This window comes from Chiloscyllium plagiosum, chromosome 38 (assembly GCF_004010195.1).
Source record: "Chiloscyllium plagiosum isolate BGI_BamShark_2017 chromosome 38, ASM401019v2, whole genome shotgun sequence".
Classification (NCBI taxonomy): Eukaryota; Metazoa; Chordata; class Chondrichthyes; order Orectolobiformes; family Hemiscylliidae; genus Chiloscyllium; species Chiloscyllium plagiosum.
Window position 1 is genome coordinate 6229688 of NC_057747.1, and position 20215 is coordinate 6249902.

The following is a 20215-nucleotide window of genomic DNA, read 5'->3' on the forward strand; positions in this document are numbered from 1 at the left end:
GTGTGATCTTGTGTAAAAGTGTATGTGTGAAATCGTATAGTATGGTGGGGTCACCTGTAATGTGACATGAAACCAAGATCCTGGTTGAGGCTATCGTCACAGGTCCTATTATCCTGCCCCACTACCTAACTGACGAAGGAGCAGTGCTCCAGAAGCTTGTTCTTCCAAACAAACCTGTTGGACTATAATCTGGTGTTGTCTGATTTTAAACTTTGTCCACCCCAATCCAACACTGGCACCTCCACATCATAACCATCATCTACATGACAGTTTTCAACTATATAACAATCAAAAACGAGACTTTATACTCTGCTAACTTTGAGGCAAATTGTGCCACCATCCTGTTATCCTAGTTCCAGATGAACTAATTCCGTACAGAACAGCAATCAAACCTGGAATGTTATGGTGTCTAGCATATTTTACCCATTGTTATCAGGGAATTTTCTAATTCTGATCTTAACTTTTTTTTTTCTTTTGTGCTGCAGGTATTGTAGAGGACTACCAGTTGCCATATTATGACATGGTACCAAATGACCCTTCCTATGAGGATATGAGGGAAGTGACATGTGTTAAATGTCTCCGTCCAACTGTCTCAAATAGGTGGAACAGTGATGAGGTAAGTGTTGGTCTTTCTTTGTGTAGTCAATAAAGACAGTGTAAGCCTTTTGACTGATGACGCAAATTGCACAGTTAACAGCCAATATATATGACTCGTTCTTTGAATTGAAGTTATAGTATTAGATTAGATTAGATTACTTATAGTGTGGAAACAGGCCCTTCGGCCCAACAAGTCCACACTGCCCCGCCGAAGCGCAATAGTAAAACAAAGTTATCATACACTTACCATATATACTCAAAAAATAGTCAACTTTTTTTAACTACTTTTTAAGGTTAAATTTATGGGGTCAAATATTACATGGATACTATTTTTGAGGGGCTGAAATTCATGCCTATCAAAATTCAAACTGTATCATTAGCAGAAGCCCAATTGATTTCTAAATGAATAAAGCAAAAAAAAAGGCAATTCTGAAAACCTGGAGCAGAATACAACAGCCAGCAGACTGGAGGACTGGGAGCGGAGCAGAACAACTGGCAGACTGGAAAGCCGGAGCAGAATGCAGTGGCTGGCACACTGAGTCATAAATGGTGATCTGTTATCTATGAAGAACTAGGGTCGACTTTTACACAAAATGTATGGAAAATTCCAGATTATTTGGTCAAAAATAGGGGGTTGACTTTTACATGAGATCGACTATTACTTGAGTATATACAGTAGATCTCACAGTAAATAGAGATCTGAATTTATGAGTAAGTATTAAAGCAGGTAATAGATGATTGTCAACAAGGCTGCCCATAGGCTAGCATAGATCTATCTTGTTAGTTGCTGATGACTACTTTATCTTCTAGGCCTTGTGGACATTTTATTTGCCAATATCTGGATGAACTAATATCTGAATAGGATCTTTGAGTCTACCATGAAGTCTGCTTCAAAGTCATGCTTAAACTTCCATAGCCCTAAGAAAACAGCAGATTTTTGAACCCGTCTATGCCTGCTTTGCCTTCCAGACTTCTTGGCTCCAGACATATTAGACTATGCATTCTTGTCCTATACTTTGTTACCTGTGCACGTGGTTTCTCTGATTGATTGTATACTGTGCCCTTTAATATCTTCATTCAAATCACCACTTAACCCTCTAAATTCCAGGAAATAAAACCTTAGTTTGTGTGATCTCTCCTCCTAATAAGGTATTATTCTGGAGAATTACCCATTCTTGTATATTAGTAACCTGGCCAGCAAGACAACCGACGCAGGTCATTATTTAGGCTGACAACCTAGCTTAGACAGTCCACTTGGCTCTTGGGGTAAATTACTAACACATTGCCTAGTTAGTGTACTGAGCTGAGCTGGAATGAAAAGGCTTAAGAGCAAGTTCCAATTGAATAGCTGCTGGATTGAATTATCTCAGATTGCTTTCTTGCACCACCTACTGGTGAATTAGACTAACTGGCAGAAGCTGGGGAGCATGTAGCAGCACTGAATATAACAAGATAAAGCACATAATTAAATAAGAAGCTTTGGGAGGGAAAAGAACCTGGTAAACCTAGTTACTATGGAAACATTTTATGAATGTTAGAACTACAAGTAAAGTACTTCACAGTTTATTTCAATTAGATTCTGCTCTGTTGTCTTTCCCTGTTAATGCCAAATTGCTTGTTTTCACTCTACAGTGTTTAAGAGCGGTACTGAAGTTAATGTCAGAATGTTGGGCTCATAACCCTGCCTCCAGGTTGACAGCACTAAGAGTGAAGAAAACACTTGCCAAAATGGTGGAATCTCAAGACATCAAGATCTGAACGAGCCATTAAACGCCAGACATTATTGCCTCTGAAGAGGAGCAGGAACTTCTGGTGTGCAGATAGAGGACTGGACATTCACTCGTCCTCATCTCTTGTACACACCACACTAGATAGGCTGCTAATAATGACCTTTAGAATTCAGGACTATGGCATAGTGTGGTAAGAAAGGACTTTTGATAATGAACCTATATGCCATACTTCATAATGATAATGCCATCTTTAACAAAAAAGGACGTGTAAATTAATCTTGTTAGAATGTCTCAAACGTCCTTGGATTTCCTATGTGTCACTGTCTTTTTCATTCTCTGAATGCGGCCCATAGTGAATGATGGTAGCTGGCACCGTGGAAGCTCTCAATGGTGTATCACAACCAGGACATGGTGCTTTCTGTGAAAGCCTCAATTCTGATTGATTGAATTGGAAAAAACTATAACTAGGAAGTTAATAGTTGCTTTTCACCTACAATCTGTAAATAAGGTCAGATGAAAACATTTGCCTTTGCTTGTCTTGATAAGCTATGTGGGCACCAGTTATTTCCTTTTCTCTCCCTCAAACATTTTTGTTAAATTAGCTAGATTTTTAGGCATCGACAGGAACTTTGTGAACCCTAGCTGTGCAGAGTGAACTTCTGCTGATGCCAGGTATGATATACAATGATGTAATTTTGTCTTTTCAACCCCAAGCACTTTGTATTCACAGCCAGCTCCACTACTCTGATTGTACATTAGCAGTCAAGAGATACATCTTCTCTTGAAATGCAATGCTGTTGCCAATGTTTATAAAACAATCTGTTTTCCAGCAATGAGACTGACATTCTCTAACTCGTATGTTCTCCAGGTTGTCCTCAGCAGTAGTCAAGTCCCACTGATTATAGTACTATTATTTTAAAGATTTTTTTAACATGCTATCTGAAGCCCTAGTGTATTCATGGAGTTCCATGTGAAGTCACAGGCAGATAGAATATTTCCTGGTCTGTGTGGCTAAGCTGTCCATTGAAGGTCAGTTATTGATGAGACTTCACTCTGGTATCAGTGTGCTGAGTGTCTGAAATGCAGCTTTGTTAACTTCTCCAGAAAGTTGGTTGTAAAAGTGATTACTGACTTCGCATTGTGTGAATTCCTCCTACACAAATACAAGATGCTATTAATTTTGAATCCTGCAAGTACACCTGAATTACTTAAATAACTGAATTACTTACTTTTAGGCAAGGTAATATGTGTTCTGCAACAATTCTTTTTTAGATTTGAGTGCCGGTATTGAATTACTTTAAATTCTGCTCAATCAAGTTGTTACTAACTGCAATAAAGTGGGATTGGACATAATTGTTCTCATGGGAATGGAATGTCACTACCAAGGATTCCAAGTGATCTCCTCAATCCCCATAATCCACAAAGCTGTTCTGCTGGTTTTTAACTCTGCTGACGTGTGACTGTCAACTTCATGCTAAGTATCAACCTCACTGTGTCCCAAGAAAGAACAAGAAGCTGTGATGGTCATGCAAAATGCTGGTTTATTTTAAAAATGTAATGCCAACTCTTGTTTATTTTACTCTATTTGAGAAGTTCCAACCATTGTCATGAATTGATTGATTAATAACCTTATTAATCGTGGCTGAAAACTTGTGCCAGGGTCCCAGTTGCCACAGTATTGTAAGATGTTATGTAACATAATGTTTATATCTTGTGTAGTACAGTTTAAATCTTGCAAACTTTTCTTGTAAATATGATAGCCAAAGTAGGTCTTGACAAAGATAGTGTTGGTCCATTTATATAAACAGGATTGTCTTTGTTGCATACCATATACAGTTGTATATAGTGACGGGCATCTGCACGCCTTGGTTGTCCTGTTTGGTTTGAACATGAAAGATGCAGTCCCTGTAAACAAACTTGAACGTTTATCAAGTGAGATGTGAGTTTGTAACTCCTGTTTAATCAATGTTTGCATTATGTTAGCATGTGTAGGCTGTGAATTCCAACTTACTGGATTTTGGTCACAAATATCAAAGCCCCATATAAAAGAAAATATGAACCACACAAGCCTTCAAAGCATTGTACCTGAATGGCTTGAAATCTGTAGCCTTATCGTTTATGTTCCTTTTCAAGAATGTTCTTGTTGGAATGGAACAGCTTTTATAATTTTGAACTTACTGCAGGGAATTCTTACCAAGAGTGCTAAATCTTCTTTTTAATCACCACAGAATAATGAATGACTAGCATAAAAAAGCCAATAATGCTGCCAATCTCTGCATTCATCTATCACCCTCTGGTCATTCATTATTTTAGTATAATTGACACAAGCAACTTTTTAAACTCATCCCCTTTTTTAAAACATTGCATCCCCCATATATGGTGTATTCAACATATGGAGGAGCAGGAGTCCATACAGATAACAATATTACTGTGATAAAGGTGCAAGGGACTCTGCAAATCTGGAGAGGAGAAGAAATTAAGTGGCCTGTTCACATTTATTATGGATGCTCTGATCTATTTTTAAAAAAAAAAGTCAGGGAGTTTATTTGAAAGCAGTTTTTTTTAAATGATCATGCCTATATTTTCTCTCATCAGCCTTTTTTTAAAAAAGGAAAGGAGGGAGAATTCCATCTGCCGCTTGCCAAACCAGTTTCTCCCTATTGATGTGTCACTGTAGCATAGACAAAAAAGTATGAATCAAAGTATTATAGTTTAGTTAGCCTATTTGTACATAGTCAATGGACAGACAACAGAGGGTTAAAGCAGTAATGTTACTCTAAAGCTTATGTCATCGCAAGTAAAACAAAATGATTGCCATTAAACCAAGTGTAATGATTTATAAACCTATTTTGTACAGCATCTGGTAAAAGATGCCTTATTAAGTTTACCACAAATTACTTTGCAAGAGGTACATCATGTACACAGATTATGTCCTGTATTACATTTAAGTAAATAACATTATTTTAGTACACAATTGACCTGTTGGCTATGTTTGTTTTTGTTCTTTTGCTTGGTCTTTAGATTAGCCATATACACAGTAAAATGTGACTGCTCGAATGGAGACCAAAAGAATTTCCTGCAGTGCCAAGAACATGGCAAATAATTTGCTGAATTCAATAACCATATCAAAATATGCAGATATAAAAATCTGAGCAACATTCAAAATAAGGACAATTTTGTCTTAACATGGACTTATTTGCCACCTCTCATTTTTCAGGCTACTCAGTGCCCATGAGTGGTCTGTTTTTGGAATTCTTACCTTGAGAAACAGGTTGATGTATCATTGAATATTTGCAGGAAATCCTTCCCCACTCACCACTACCTTCTCCAAAGTAATTAGGGATAAGCAATAAATGCTGGTCTAGCCACCAACTCCAAATCTTATGAACGATGAAAATTATTCATCTCACTGAGCCAGTTATACTTTCTTCAGAATCAAGAGGGATGCCTGTTCATATGATGAAGACATTGAGTCAATTGAACCTGCTTTCATAAACCATATACAGATTATTCATATATATTGTTTTCTCATGATGAAATATCCAGAAAATTTACTTTCTCACCTTCCAAGGTCTATCAAGTAAATCTTACAAAATCAGGCAAAGAGTAGGCTGATTCTAGAAAAATAACATGCTGAAATCAAAAAGAACCTATCCTTTCCCCTTGACAGTCAATGGCATTACTGTCACTGAATGGCCACTATCAACATCCTGAGGAATCCATTGACCAGAAACAACTTAATCAGCCATCTATATCGATACGGCGATTACAAGAGCAGGTCAGGAGCTAGGAATTTTGCAAAAACTAGCACACTTCCCAACTCTCCAAAACGGATAAAAAGTACAAGTCAGCCGTGTAATGAATACTCTCCACTTACCTGTATGAATTACAGGTTCAACAACTCTCAAGAAAATCAATATCACCAAGCAATGCAAAGCAACTGTCTTAATCGGAACCCATATACCAACTTAAGTATTCCGTTCTTTCACCTCCAACACACAGTGGTAGCAGTGCATACCATGTACAAGATGTACTGCAACAAGTAACCAGGAAAGCTGCAACCTCTACCACCAAGGAGGACAAAGGCAGAAGGTGTAAGGGAGCACCACTGCCTGTAAGTTCCTTTCAAAGCCACCCACAATCATTTGGACTTTGAACTGTATTTTCTGTTTCTTCACTGTTACTAAGTTAAAATCTTGACGTTCCCTCCCAACAATACTGTACGTGCCCCTACTCCATCATGTATTGCAACAGTTCAAGAAAACAGCTCACTATCACCTTAAAGGCCACTTGGCAATTGCAATACATGCATCTCTTATTCTTTGCTCTTCTACTTGGCTCTGAACCCAACCATTTCTGCATTCTCCATTCTTTTTTGTTTCTCTCCCTTTGACCTAATTACTTCCTCATCAAGGAAGTTTTTAATATATTTTAATATTGGTCCCGTCTTCCAGTCATGGTGTGAAGATCTGCAACACAGGACAAGACCCTTCACCACAATAGCTACCTGAACTGCAGCTTAAATCCAAGGAAAGCTGATGAGTTAAACTTGGCTTGCTATGTTACATTTAATGCCTTTTGAATGTCTTCAACCTTGGAGGAAACTGTCAAAACATTGGTCATCTGATTGATCTGAAATGCAAAGACAGCAACCTTTATGGACTGAAGCTCTATATGCGAGCAACTGCTTTTCTCCCCAGACTATCAATTAGAATCATTATTTTGTCTTGGAATCAGAGAATGTAATAGCACTGGATGAGGCCATTTGGCCTGTTATTTCTGTGGCAGCTGACTACAACCGCAGTTTGACATTCCTACCTTTTCCCTACTGCTTTGCAATTTTTTTTATCTTTCAGTAATGATCCAATTGTTATAGGATCAGAGATTTGCAGCATGGAAACAGACTCTTCGGTCCAACTCATCCATGCTGACCAGATATCCTAAATAAATGTAATGCCATTTGCCAGTATTTGACCCATTCCCTCTAAACTCTTCATATACCCATCCAGATGCCTTTTAAATGTTGTAATTGTACCAACCTCTACCTATCTTTTGAAAGTCACAATTGAATCTGTCTCCTCCACACTAGAGGCAATAGATTCAAGGTCCTAACCACTTGCTGTACAAACACACTTTTCTCATGTTGTCATCACGCTTTTTGCCAATTTCCCTGAATTGGAGTCTTCTGGTTCTAAATTCCTCCACCACTGGTGACAGTTTCTCCTTACCTACTATGCCCAGATTCCCTCTGCCTGCCCACAATCATTTTGAACACTTATCAAATTTATTTTCAATCTTTATCTCCCAGGAGAATAGTCCCAGATTCTCCGATTTTGTCTTCGTTACTGAAGGTCATTATCCCTGGAAACATTTCATTGGTCTCTTCTGCACTGTCTCTTATACCCTTGCATCCTTCCTAATGTGTGATGCCCAGAATTGGATGTAATACTCCAATTGAGATTGAACTAATGTTTAGAGAGATTTGTCAGAACTTACTTTCTTCTGTACTCACTGTTCTTCTTTGTAATGCTCAGGATTCCATATGCTTTTAAAACCATGCTCTCAATCTGATCTGTCACCTTTAATGATTTGTATACATATACCCCAGGCACCCCTTCTCTTGTGCGTCCTTTTGAATTGTATTCTTTATCTTGCATTGTTTGTGTATTATTTGAACAAAAATGTATCTCTCCTCTGCATTCAATTTCACCAACTTATATCTTTTTAAAATTCTGCACTATCCTCAATACATAATACTTGCGAGTTTTGTGGCTGCAGATTTTGAACTTGTGCCCTGTATTCCAAAGCCTTGGCCATTAATCTATATCAAGAAGAGCAAGGGATCCCAACAGCAATTCATTTGGAACCTCACTCCAGCCTCTTATTCAGCCAATTTTGTATCAGTATTGCTACCGTTCCTTTTAATCCATAAGCTCTAACTTTGTACCCAAATCAATTGTGCTGCACACTTTCAAATGTCTTTCAGAAGTCTATGCCCAACACATCAACCACATTTTCCACCCTTAACCTCTGTAACCTCATCACAGAATTAGTTAATTTGTTAGTTGGACATAATCTTCCCTTAACAAATTGAATGGCATAAGTGACTATTAATTTTATTCTGAAATATCATTTCTAAAAGTTACCCGCCACCAAGGTTAAAATGCAAAAAAGCCTTCTACTTTTCTGGGCTTATCTTTACATCTTTTTTTGAACAAAGGTGTAAGGTTTATCATTACATAATATTCTGGCACCATCCTTATACCTAATGAAGATTGGAAATTATGGTCAGTGCATCTGCAATATGCACCTCTTCTGGTCCAGGTGATATATCAATTTTAAGTACAGCTAGCCTATCAAAATCCACTTCTTTATCAATATTGAAACCAGTAAACATCTTGACTACCTCCTCTATCGTCATGACTTGTGCATATTCTTGGTAAAAACTGGTGTGAAATACTGAATTATTATTTCAACCATGCCCTCTGCCTCCGTATGAAATCCCTATTCAAATCCATAATCCTTTTATCAACTTTTTATTTGCCAGTAGAAGATTTGTGGATTCTCTTTTATGTTGATGCATATTCTCCTGCCTTCTGTTTAGATATTTTAAAGTTATATGATCGGTGTGGAAGCTGCTGCTCTCTACACGTAACATATTTCCTACTTGTCGCCATCCTTTCTCATGCAATTAAGGACCGCTGTACCTGAGATTGGTACAGTTTGCCAATTCTGATTGAAGTAACATTCCAATTTTGTCATCAAAAAGATATCGAGGAACTGTAATAATCTAGCAATAAATATACTAAATGACAGCAAAAGACCATCCAATGTATCTGCTGATTTGGCCACTTCCACTCACATAATTTCTTGGAATAGGAAGGAAAAAATCCTGAGATGAGTTTACATAAAATTCTACCTGCTGAAATAGGGAGCTGAGAAAAGGTCAGCACGTGGATTGACCGTTCTTACTGGAGAAAATATTAAAATTTTTCACTTCAATTTTTTTTTAAAAATAGAGCTAGGCTTCTGTTAGTAATAGTATCTTGCAAAACAAGAATGAAAAATCAGATGTGTTCCTTCAATATATCTGGAACTGGATTGCAATTGACAGTGTGCACAAGTATAAAACAATGGTTTGTGATGATCTGTAGTTTGTTTCTGGCTTCACAGATGCTGCCAGATATGAATCTTTCTGGCCTTTGACTAATAAGAGGTCTCATTGAGGTGTCTCCACTGTTAGACCAAGGATTCTGGAAATTGATGTTTAGGTTGGTCCTTATATATCCCCTTTATACAATGAGGAATTAAGACAAAAAGAGTGTTTTAGTGCAGTTATGGGCTTTGTGATAATATTATGCTTAATATAAATATTAAGACCCAGACCAACCACATGGATACCCACAGTTTGTGGCAAGGCTTACATGACAGAATGAACGACAAAGCAGTTTCGAACAGAATCATGGGCAATAGCACATCCCTACCTGACTAGCTCAATGCATTCTATGCTTGCTTTGAACAGGAGGTCAGTAAAACTATGTCACTTATCCCAGTAGTCCCAGATGCACCTCTACTCATGGTCACCACTGCAGACGTTAGATTGGCCTCCTTGAGAGTGAATCCATGGAAAGCGACTGGCCCAGATGGAGTCCCTGGCTGTGTACTCAGACCCTGTGCAGACCAGCCTGTGGGTGTATTCACAAACATCTTTAACCTCTCCTTACTATGATCTGAAGTCCCCCACCTGCTTCAAGATGCCTACAATCATCCTGGTACCAAAGAAAATTCTTATGGCGTGCCTTAGTGAATTTCGCCCAGTGGTCCTGACCTCTATAATTATGAAGTGTTTCAAGAGGTTAGTCATGGCTCACATCAACTCCAACCTACCAAATTGCCTTGATCTTTGCCAGTTCACCTACCAGTGCAACAGGTCCATAGCAGATGCCATCTCCCGGCCCCTATGTCCATCCCTGATACATCTGGATAACAAGGGTACCTACGTCAGGTTCCTATATATTGACTACAGCACCACCTTCAACACCATAATTCCAAACAAACTCATCTCTAAACTCTGAGACCTAGGTCTCAGGTTCCCCCCTCTGTAACTAGATCCTCAACTTTCTGACCCAAAGACCTCAATCAGTAAGAATAGATGACAATACCTCTTTCATAATCCTCAACACTGGTGCCCCGCAAGGCTGCATACTCAGCCCCCTACTAAACTCCTTATACAGTCATGACTGTGTGGCCAAATTCCGCCCCAACTCCATTTACAAGTTTGCTGAAGACACCACCATTATAGGTCAAATCTCAATCAATAGTGAAACAGAATATAGAAAAGATATTGAGTGCTTTACAGCATCACATAAAGACAACAATCTCTCTGTCAACATCAGCAAAACTAAGAAGATGATTATTGACTTCAGGAAGTGGAGTAGAGGGCACACCCCTATCTGCATCAATGGTGCTGAGGTGGAGATTGTTCAAGTGCATCAAGTTCTGAAAATGATGACCACCAACAATCTGTCCTGGTCCACATGCTTTGATGTGACAGTCATGAAAGTACAACAACGTCTCTACTTCCTCAGGAGGCCAAGGAAATTTGGTATGTCCAAGGACTGTTACCAATTTTCATGGATGCACAATAGAAAGCATCCAATCTAGATGTATCACAGCATGATATAGCAACTGCTGTTCCAAGACCACAAGAAACTACAGGAAGTCATGAACACAGCCAGTCCATTATGCAAACCAGCCATTGACTTCATCTACACTTCCCACTGTCTCAGGAAAGCAACCAACATAATCAAAGAACCCCCACACCAGTTATACTCTCTTCCCCTCTTTTCTGTCAGTCAGAATATATAAAGGTTTGAGTACATGTACGCATAGATCCAAGAACAGCTTCTTCCTCCCATATTATCAGACTTTTGAACAGACCTCTCAAATGTTAATTCTGAGCTCTCTCTCTGCATCTTCTCTGTGGTTGTAACACTGTATTCTGCACTCTGTTCAGCTATCCCCTGTATGGAAAGCAAAACAACACTTTTTCACTGTATCATGGTACATGTGACAACAATAGATCAATCTATCTGTTACATAATATGGATTTCAACATTTCTTGTAATTGTCCTAATTGGACATATCTGTTTGTAATTTTGGAATCATATGTAATTGCATCTACAGGAACACAACCTTGAGCTATTCACATAATAGTAAGAAGGAGTTGGCCATTCAGCCCTTTGAACCTTGAGTGAGCATGGTATAGCAATGTAAAGAATGCTGGTCAGCGAGAATCTAATTCCAGAATGAAACCTCCAGATATGAATTTGACAGAAGAGTCTGTTCATAGTCTGTCTATTTTTGAGATGGGTAATTAAACTTTAAAATGTCTTAAATAACAGAAATCCACCAAATGTTGTCTCTGGTGGAGTCTGTTGACTTGCAATCCCTTGTGTCACCTCAATCCACACCAGCTGTCCTTTGTTGAGCTGGAGAATAGAGTAGCCCCAAGCCAAGTTGTTGTGCTGATGTTTTTCTCTGCTACTATGAAGTGTTATTGTGTGGATACCATCAACAGAAAGATAACCAAGACCATGCCCATGACTGAATTCCACAGTTGCCACAAACACATAAACACCTTTGAGTGGAGCTCTGAAGTAACCCTTTTCCATTGAATAACCATCTCCATAGTTCAGGAATATCTGGTCAAACTTTAAAGGCAGGTCAGTTCCTGAATTGTTGGTAAGTCCCACGTAAAATGCAACATCAGATTCTGTTTAAAAAAAAAAGCAAAAGGTAGATCAAAATTAAGCCACTTGATGACCTTTTCTGTTATTGGTTGAAGATAGAACATTGGTGAGGATTACAGGAGCACACTCGGTTCTTTTAAATAGTGCAGTCCAGTAGCGCACACTGCAAAAGTCATGAGCACCTTTACAAGGAAAAGTAGGAATGAGTAATTAACACTTAGAATGCGGTTATTGCTAGCAAACCTTTTTTTAAAGGTGGGTGGCACGGTGGCTTAATGGTTAGCACTGCTGCCTCGCAGCACCAAGGACCTGGGTTCAATTCCAGCCTCGGCTGACTGTCTGTGTAGAGTTTGCATATTCTCTCCATGTCTGCGTGGGTTTCCTCCAGGTACTCCGGTTTCCTTCCACAATCCAATGACGTGCAGGTCAGGTGAATTGGCTATGCTAAATTGCCCATAGTGTTAGGTAAACATGGGGAATGGGTCTGGGTGGATTTGTTGGGCCGAAGGGCCTGTTTCCATACTGTAGGGAATCTAATCTAAAAAAAATCTCTCAAGCCTCTGGAAGATTTACAAAACTGGATTAGGATATGACTAAGGCAAACACATCCCAGTCAACATCTCTGTCTTTGAAGACAGGTACTCAAGGTAGAACAGCTGTTTTCTGGACAAGTTGACTGACTTGGTCATACCTACTCAATCACATCTATGAGCTGCAATCCTGTGCGCCTCCCTCAACAGCTGGCTAGTCCCACAAGAGGAAGGAAAATGAGCAAGTTGAATATTCTTATTAGGTTAGTATTGTCTGCAAATGATAAATCTTGTAGCGTCAGGACAAAGCCAAAAGCAACTATACAGTTCAACAAGTAATAGGAAAGGCAAATAGAATGTTGGTCTCTACTTCACAGAGAATGGAGTTTAAAAATAGGGGAGTCTTGCTAAAACAATACAATGCACTGATGCGACCACAGAAGATTGAACAGTTTTAGATTTAGATTAATTACAGTGTGAAATCAGGCCTTTCGGCTCAACAAGTCCACACCGACCCTCCGAAGCGCAACCCACCCTGACCCATTCCCCTACATTTACCCCTTCACCTAACACTACGGGCAATTTAGCATAGCCAATTCACCTAATCTGCACATTTTTTGGACTGTGGGAGGAAACCGAAGCACCCAGAGGAAACCCATGCAGATACGGGGAGAACGTGCAAACTCCACACAGTCAGTTGCTTGAGGTGGGAATTGAACCCAGGTCTCTGGCGCTGTGAGGCAGCAGTGCTAACCACTGTGCCACCATGCTGCCCCTTTGTTTCCCTTATCTAAGGAAAGATAAACTAGCATCGGAGGTAGTCCAGAGAAAGTTACCAAGTTGAACCCAGGCATGAAGAGATTTTCTTATGAGGAGAGGGTGAGTAGTTGGATCGTGAGATGACCTTATTGAAATGTAGAAGATTCTTAAGTAGGCTTGACAGGTTGTTTCTCCCTGTGTGAGAGACTAAAACTAGACAGGCTAATATGAGAGTAAGGGCATAACATCAGAGTAAGCGATTGCCCATTTAAGACTGTAATAAGGTGAAATCTCTTCACACACAAGTGGTGAATCTGTGGACTTTTTTTAACCATAAAGGAATCTAATGGGTGGGTCATTAAGCATATTTAAGACTGAGATTAGACAGTTTTGATCAGTAAAGGAATTGAGGGTTATGGGGGAAGAGGATATGAAGATTATCAGATCAGACATGATCTTATTAAATAGCAAAGCAGATTCAATGGGCTGAATGGCCTACTTCTCCTATATTTGATAGTCAAAGGAACCATGTACTGATCAAACAACCTGTTCCTTCCAGGATCCCACAACTGATTAATTGGAATTGGTCCCAGTTGAATATCATTTAGCAGAAGCGTTAAGGAAAGACAGAATTCACTTTGGATGGAGAGATTTCATAGAATCCCTACAGTGTGGAAACAGGCTATTTGGCCCAACAAGGCCCTCCAAAGTGTAACCCACTTAGACCCATTCTCCCACCTTATATTACTCCACATTTCCCCAACTAATTTACCTAACCTACACATCCCTGTGCGCTATGGGCAATTTAGCATAGACAATTCACCTACCTGCACATCTTTGGACTGTGGGAGGAAACCCACATAGACATGGGGAGAATGTGCAAACTCCACGTAGACAGTTGCCTGAGACTGGAATCAAACCCGGGTCCCTGATGCTGTGAAACAGCATTGCTCAAAAAGTATCATGCCTATGTTTTTCACACTTATGAATCAGGCATGGGACTCAAACCCAGCACCTTTTGTGTTAGAGGCCAAAGTGCTACATCCTGAGCTACAGACAGGAGCTCATCTACCACTGTTTGGCTTTGTGGTACCATCATTGACCAAGTTCTGAAGACATTGCTGTGTAGTAAAATGTCCCAAGCACTTCAGAAACATGCCTTGATATAAACACATACCAAAATTAAAAGAAAAACGTAGGAGTAGGACCAAATACTTGTTTAAAGCAATAGGTTTTAAGTTGCATGTAAAGAGGACTTGGTGGCAGAGGGAGTTCTCCAGCATTCATCTAAGATGGCAGACACTACACCAGACGTGAGCCATGGGAGGAGAATGCACAAAAGGTCAGAAAGAAAGAGCAGAGAATTTCGATGAGAGCCAATTGTAGTATCAGAAGAAATTAACCCATTGAGGAAGGCCAAGAAAATAGGAGGGGAGAAGGCCATTCAGCCTTCCAGCTTGCTCCATCATAGCTAAAAGTCCAACTCAGTACCCTGATCCCACTTTCACCCTATTCCCTTTGATCCTTCTAGCCCTAAGTAGTTTTTCTAACTCCTTCACAAAAGTATTCAGTCTTTGGCCTTAACTGCGTTTTGTGGCAGAGAATTCCAGGCTCCCCACCCTCTGGGTGAAGACATTTCTCTTCATCTAGACTATAATCCCTGGTTCTGGACTCCCTGACCATTCGGAACATTCTTGTTTCATCCTGTTAGAATTTTATAGGTTTCCATGAGATTCCTGTCATTCTTCTCAAATACAATAAATTTAGTGCCAAATGAACCAATCTCTCTTCATACATCAGTCCTGCCATCCCAGGAATCAGGCTGATAAACCTTTGTAGCATTACCTCCACACCCAGAACATCCATCCTCAGACAAGCAGACCAAAACTGCATACAATATTCCAGATGTGGTCTTGCCAAGGCTTTGCACAATTGTAGAAAAACATCCCTACTCCTTTATTCAAATCCTCTAGCTATGAAGGCCAACATACCATTTGCCTTTCTCACTGTCTTACTTAATTTGACTGACTGGTGTACAAAAACACCAGGTCTCGTTACATTTCCCTTTTTCCCAATCTATCACCCATTGCAATTATAACCTGCTTATCTGTTTTTACTAGCAAAATCCATATTTTACTTCATCTGCCATGCATTTGACCACTCACTCAATTTGTCTAAATCACACTAAAGCATCTCTGCATTCTACTCGCAGCTCATCCACCCACCTACCTTTGTGGATGAATTACATTTAAATGCCTCATTTATACTAGCGTCACTCCCCCAAGCCCTGTCCAATTCCCATGCATGTGCACAGTACAGACTTTGCAAGGCACTCAATGATTTAGAGAGTCTGACTATGTGCATTTCCAAGTGAGCACACATGTGCGGTCACCTCGTAGTTCCAGTCTTAGCAGATACTGCTTTAATTTAAATGCTAATCTCTTATGTAGGACCTTTCTCAAAAGCTTTCTGAAAGTCCAAGTAAATGCCATCCACTGGCATCCATCATCAACTCTACTGGATACATCCCTGAAAATTTCTAGTCGATTTGTCAAACATGATTTCTTTTTCAAAAGTTCATGCTGACTCTGTATGATCCGTCTATATTTTCCAAATGCTTTGCCATTAAATCACTTACAACGGACTCTAGCATTTTCTCTTTTACTGATGTCAAGCTAACAGTCCATAATTCCCTGTTTTCTCTCTACCTTTCTTTTAAATAGTGAGGTTACATTGCCACACTCCAATCCATATAAACTGTTCAGAGTCTGTAGAATCGTGGACAGTGAGCACCAACACATCCATCATTTCTCGCACCACTTTCTTGAGTATTTTGGGATGTAGATTATCAAGCAAGGGGGATCTATTGGTCTATAATCCCAACAACTTCCCCAACACCATTTTTCTACTATACTGACTTCCTTCAGTTTTTCCTCCCACTGAATCCTGTGTTCCCTGACCTCTTTGCGTCCTCCTTTGTGAACACAGATATTCACTTATTTGGTCTGCCATCTCTCGTTTTATCTCCCATTATAGCTTGCTCTGTCTCTGCTTGTAAGGAGCCTACATTCGTCTTCACTAAGCTTTTCTTGTACCTATAGAAACTTGTACAATCAGCTTGTAAGTTTCCTTTATTTCCTATCTTCATCAATCCCTTTGTCCTCCTTTGCTAAAATCTAAACTGCTCCCAGTCCTGAGGTCTGATGTTATTTTAGCCAATCATTATACGTCCAGGTAGTGAAGGAGTCCAAAAAGAAGGGTGAGATGATGGGCAGCAGAGGCTGGTTTAAGCTGAAGGTTATGGAGGATTTAAAATGAGTGAAGAGGTATAATGTTCAAAAGTCACATTCCCGTGCAATTGATAAACAATGCAGTCACCTTGCATATCGGGGATGTTAATTTGATTCACTACAGTTGAGGAATTTCCATAAAACCCCAGCGGTTTGTTGCCCTCGTGGCTTTGTCTGTGCTGTTTCCTCATTCGTTTGGAGCCGAAGCCACCTCGTCCAATACGAAATGTCCCATTCGTAAAAAGATTACTCCTGTTCCCAATGAGCTTCTGAAACATAGAGATGTGACCATCAAGATGCTGTTTCAGAGACGACACGTCTGACTGCACAGTGTTCACGGACTCAACGATCAATTGCTTTATCTGTTCGAAGCTCCGATTGTAATAAAGGGCCTCACTATTACAATGGGCTTCCAGTTTAGTTACTCTCAAATTCAATATCTCAAAGTCTTTTTTAATTCTTGATATTTCATTGGAATCGTATTTTGAATCATCCATCTGTTCCTTTTCCACTGCCTTGTACTTTGGTTCCATGTATTCAAGGGAACGGTGGTCTCTATCAGCTATTTCTGAAGAGTTTTTCCTCGAAACATTTTTGCTATGATCAGACCTAATTAATTCCTTAACTTTATCATTTGACTGTTCAAGTACATGCAACCTGTTGTTGATACTTTCCAAAATCATTTTATGGATAACAAGGTCTTCCTGTGTCAGATTAAGGTTTTGATTTAAATTGCTAATAGAGAGCTTTTGGAGCCCTGGTGCATCTTCAGATGTGATCTCCAGTATGTCCTGCCCCGTTACACTCTGCAGAATGACTGTGTGCCTCAAAGTATCTTCCAAAAGGGAATTGAAGGAACTATTGAGGTACTTAATCCAAGAATCCAAGGTAGCATCAATTTTTTTTAAATGGCTAATTTCTCCCATAATCATTGTGAAGTTTTTCTTGAGTGTTGCAATGTTTTCAGTCAAAGTTCCAACTTCTTTTTGGTGCAAGTACAAGACGTTCTGTACATCCTGATGTTTTTGTTGCAAAGACCTGAACAGATCTTGAACAGAATAATTTAAATTAATTCTTAGGTCAAGCTCCTGCTGTTTAAGATCACTCAGGTCGAAAAATATTTTGTCCATGAAGTTACTGGCATTCCTTAAGCTATTAACAACTACAACATAATCCTGAATTAAATTTTGACAGTCACAAATCTGGTCACCTTCTAGCATGCTGTATAACTTTCGTTTCAGTTCTTTCACATCATTGTCAAGGTTGTAAAGATGTTCCTCCTGATTTGAACTTTGATTATTAAAGGAAACATTCAGTCTCAAAATGTTCTCTCTCAAAACAATATTTGTGTCATTCAATTTTTGATTAACTTCTCTTTTCAGACCAGCTACCAGTAGTGCACAACTTGATTGATTCTTCTCCACCTGTTGCTCAATATCAGTAGGCACTTTTGACATAGGATGATATAATCCAAAGATTCTGCTTAAGTGTGTAAGATTCCTTGAATGTATCTCAATGGTTTCCCTAAGGTGATCAAAATCCTGTTTTGACAATCCTCGGACTTGGTGGATATGTTTTGAGTTGCATGATGGACATGATTTTGAGTCTTTGAGCTCAGTGATCTTTGAAAGCCGATGATTTAATGTGTGAATTTGTTGCCATAGTCTGCCTTGTTCTTCCTTCAGCTCAGCTGTTGCATTATCCAGAAGGTGTGATTTCATCTGAATGATCTTCTGACTGCGCTTGACTTTTAGATCTGTCTCGGTTTTAATCATGGTTAGGTTGTGATCAAGATTAACCTTCTGGGTATGCAATTCATAATCAAATTTCTGTTGTTGATCACTTAACATGTTTTTAATCTTCTGTACTTGATCAGTGTTCTCATCAAGTTTTGACTGTAACTTAGTGCTGATTTCCTCCAGTTCCCTTTGAGGAGTTCGCTGTGACAAAAGCCCATTAATATTCTTTGTGTTGACTTCTATATCTTTTGATAAGTTGAGAACTATATCAGAGAGGTCCTGAAAGCTTTTGTTAAAGGTTGTCCACAAGGAATGAAGATGTTGTCTCAAGTAACTTTCAACATGAGTCTTTAATACATCCTGAAGCGCAAGAAATTCTGTAAAACCAAAATATGTTTAATGTAAGGTGAGTGTAAGCTATTTTAGCTGACTATCCACATCACAATTCTACGTGACCTTCAAAACAGCCTCATTCTGTATCTATCTGTAAGAAGAAAAGTGTGGAAAGAAAGAACACAGAGTAGAAGGAGCAGTGATGAATAACTGAGAAAAACAAACTCATGAGCTAATGAATTTAGCTTCTCAAATTAAAAGCAGCTTTTACAATTGATAGCAAAGTGGTTTGGTCGAAGAAGAAGGTTCCAAGATGATAGAGCTAGACAGATCAGTAACAAATGGGACAGAATAGTATATACTGCCAAGGAACATCAGCTCAGTATAAGGGAGTTGGGGCTGGGTTTGAGTAACTTGAAGGCATTGTCTTGCCATCATTGATCTGCAGGACAGAAAGCGAGCAGAGTATAGCAAGGACAGTGATGACAAGGGCACGGAATTCATGACAGGCCAGAACTCCAGAAACAAGATTCTTAGAAATAGTGGAGTTTGGGGAAGAAAAGGATAGAGAGTTGCTGTCGCTAACATCTGAGGGGAAAGAAAACAAGAAATTTATGGATCCACTTTTGACTGTGTGAGCAAAGAGATTAAAATGATATGGACCGAGAAAAACTCAGTTTCTCTCTAGACTGTGAACCTGACATTCAATGAACACGTCCTAGGCAGCAATAATGTCATTTGCTATTTTAAACCTATTTCTATTTGCATTTCATCTCATGGCAAAGCATCAAAGTGCCCTTTGACCCCACTATGACAACATTGTTGGCGTGATTCACTTTGTTCAGATTTGAAGTTACAGGACTTACTGTCAGAAAAATCATTCTCAGCCTTTATCTAGTCCCTTTGGATGCTACAAGCCATCAGAACAGTTCCAGCATGAGAAGCAGTTGATTTAAGCAATGAGTGCTCGTTTTGGTGTTTAGAGAAACAGCCACCAGGAGGTGCAGGCGAGCAATCATGGGTGATGTCTGCTGTGTTGGTTTAAAATGTTTTTTAAAAACAGCATTATTCATGGGTTGTCTTTCAGTGACACTGTTCTGGAAGGTAAAATCTATTGGTGTCAGCTTACAGTCATATACTCTGGAGAACACAACCTGATCATCTTTGAATGCTTGCAGTGAACTTGCACTGAAAGAATGTGTCAGCTACTTGCTACTGAAAGAAACTACTTGGCCTGGTGCTTCTATCCCAGCTCCTTGAAAACTGCTCCATTTAATCCCAAATTCCAACTTTATCCCCATTACTCTGCAAATGAGTCCTTTAAATCTATTTAAATCTATTTGAAGTTCTTTATAGAATTTAATTCCAACATCCTCTCATGGTCCAAAATCTACCAATCCTTTGCAAATCGAGGTATCTACATAGCTGTTTGGAGATACCAACGTACCTGGGCCCTTGATAATCTACACAGTTGAAATAGACTCT

At 39.3% G+C, this 20215-nt stretch overlaps 2 protein-coding genes across 5 annotated transcripts in view; one reads left to right on the forward strand and one right to left on the reverse strand.

Moving 5' to 3' along the window:
* Positions 1-5301, forward strand: part of bmpr1aa (bone morphogenetic protein receptor, type IAa) — a 136524-nt gene extending 131223 nt beyond the window's left edge. For both annotated transcript variants that reach the window (XM_043678714.1, XM_043678716.1), the window contains 2 exons: positions 486-616; positions 2230-5301. In XM_043678714.1, coding sequence (XP_043534649.1) covers positions 486-616; positions 2230-2355 — 257 coding nt within the window. In that variant the 3' untranslated portion in view covers positions 2356-5301. The remainder of the gene's footprint in view (positions 1-485; positions 617-2229) is intronic.
* mmrn2a (multimerin 2a) overlaps positions 1-20215 on the reverse strand; it is a 53211-nt gene that overhangs the window by 1062 nt on the left and 31934 nt on the right. For 2 of the 3 annotated variants that reach the window (XM_043678712.1, XM_043678711.1), the window contains exons 6-7: positions 16747-18774; positions 5150-12102 (exon numbers count right to left, since the gene is read on the reverse strand). In XM_043678712.1, coding sequence (XP_043534647.1) covers positions 11711-12102; positions 16747-18774 — 2420 coding nt within the window. In that variant the 3' untranslated portion in view covers positions 5150-11710. Of the gene's footprint in view, positions 1-5149; positions 12103-16746; positions 18775-20215 lie in introns of those variants that run through there. The other variant, XM_043678713.1, reaches the window with a different exon arrangement.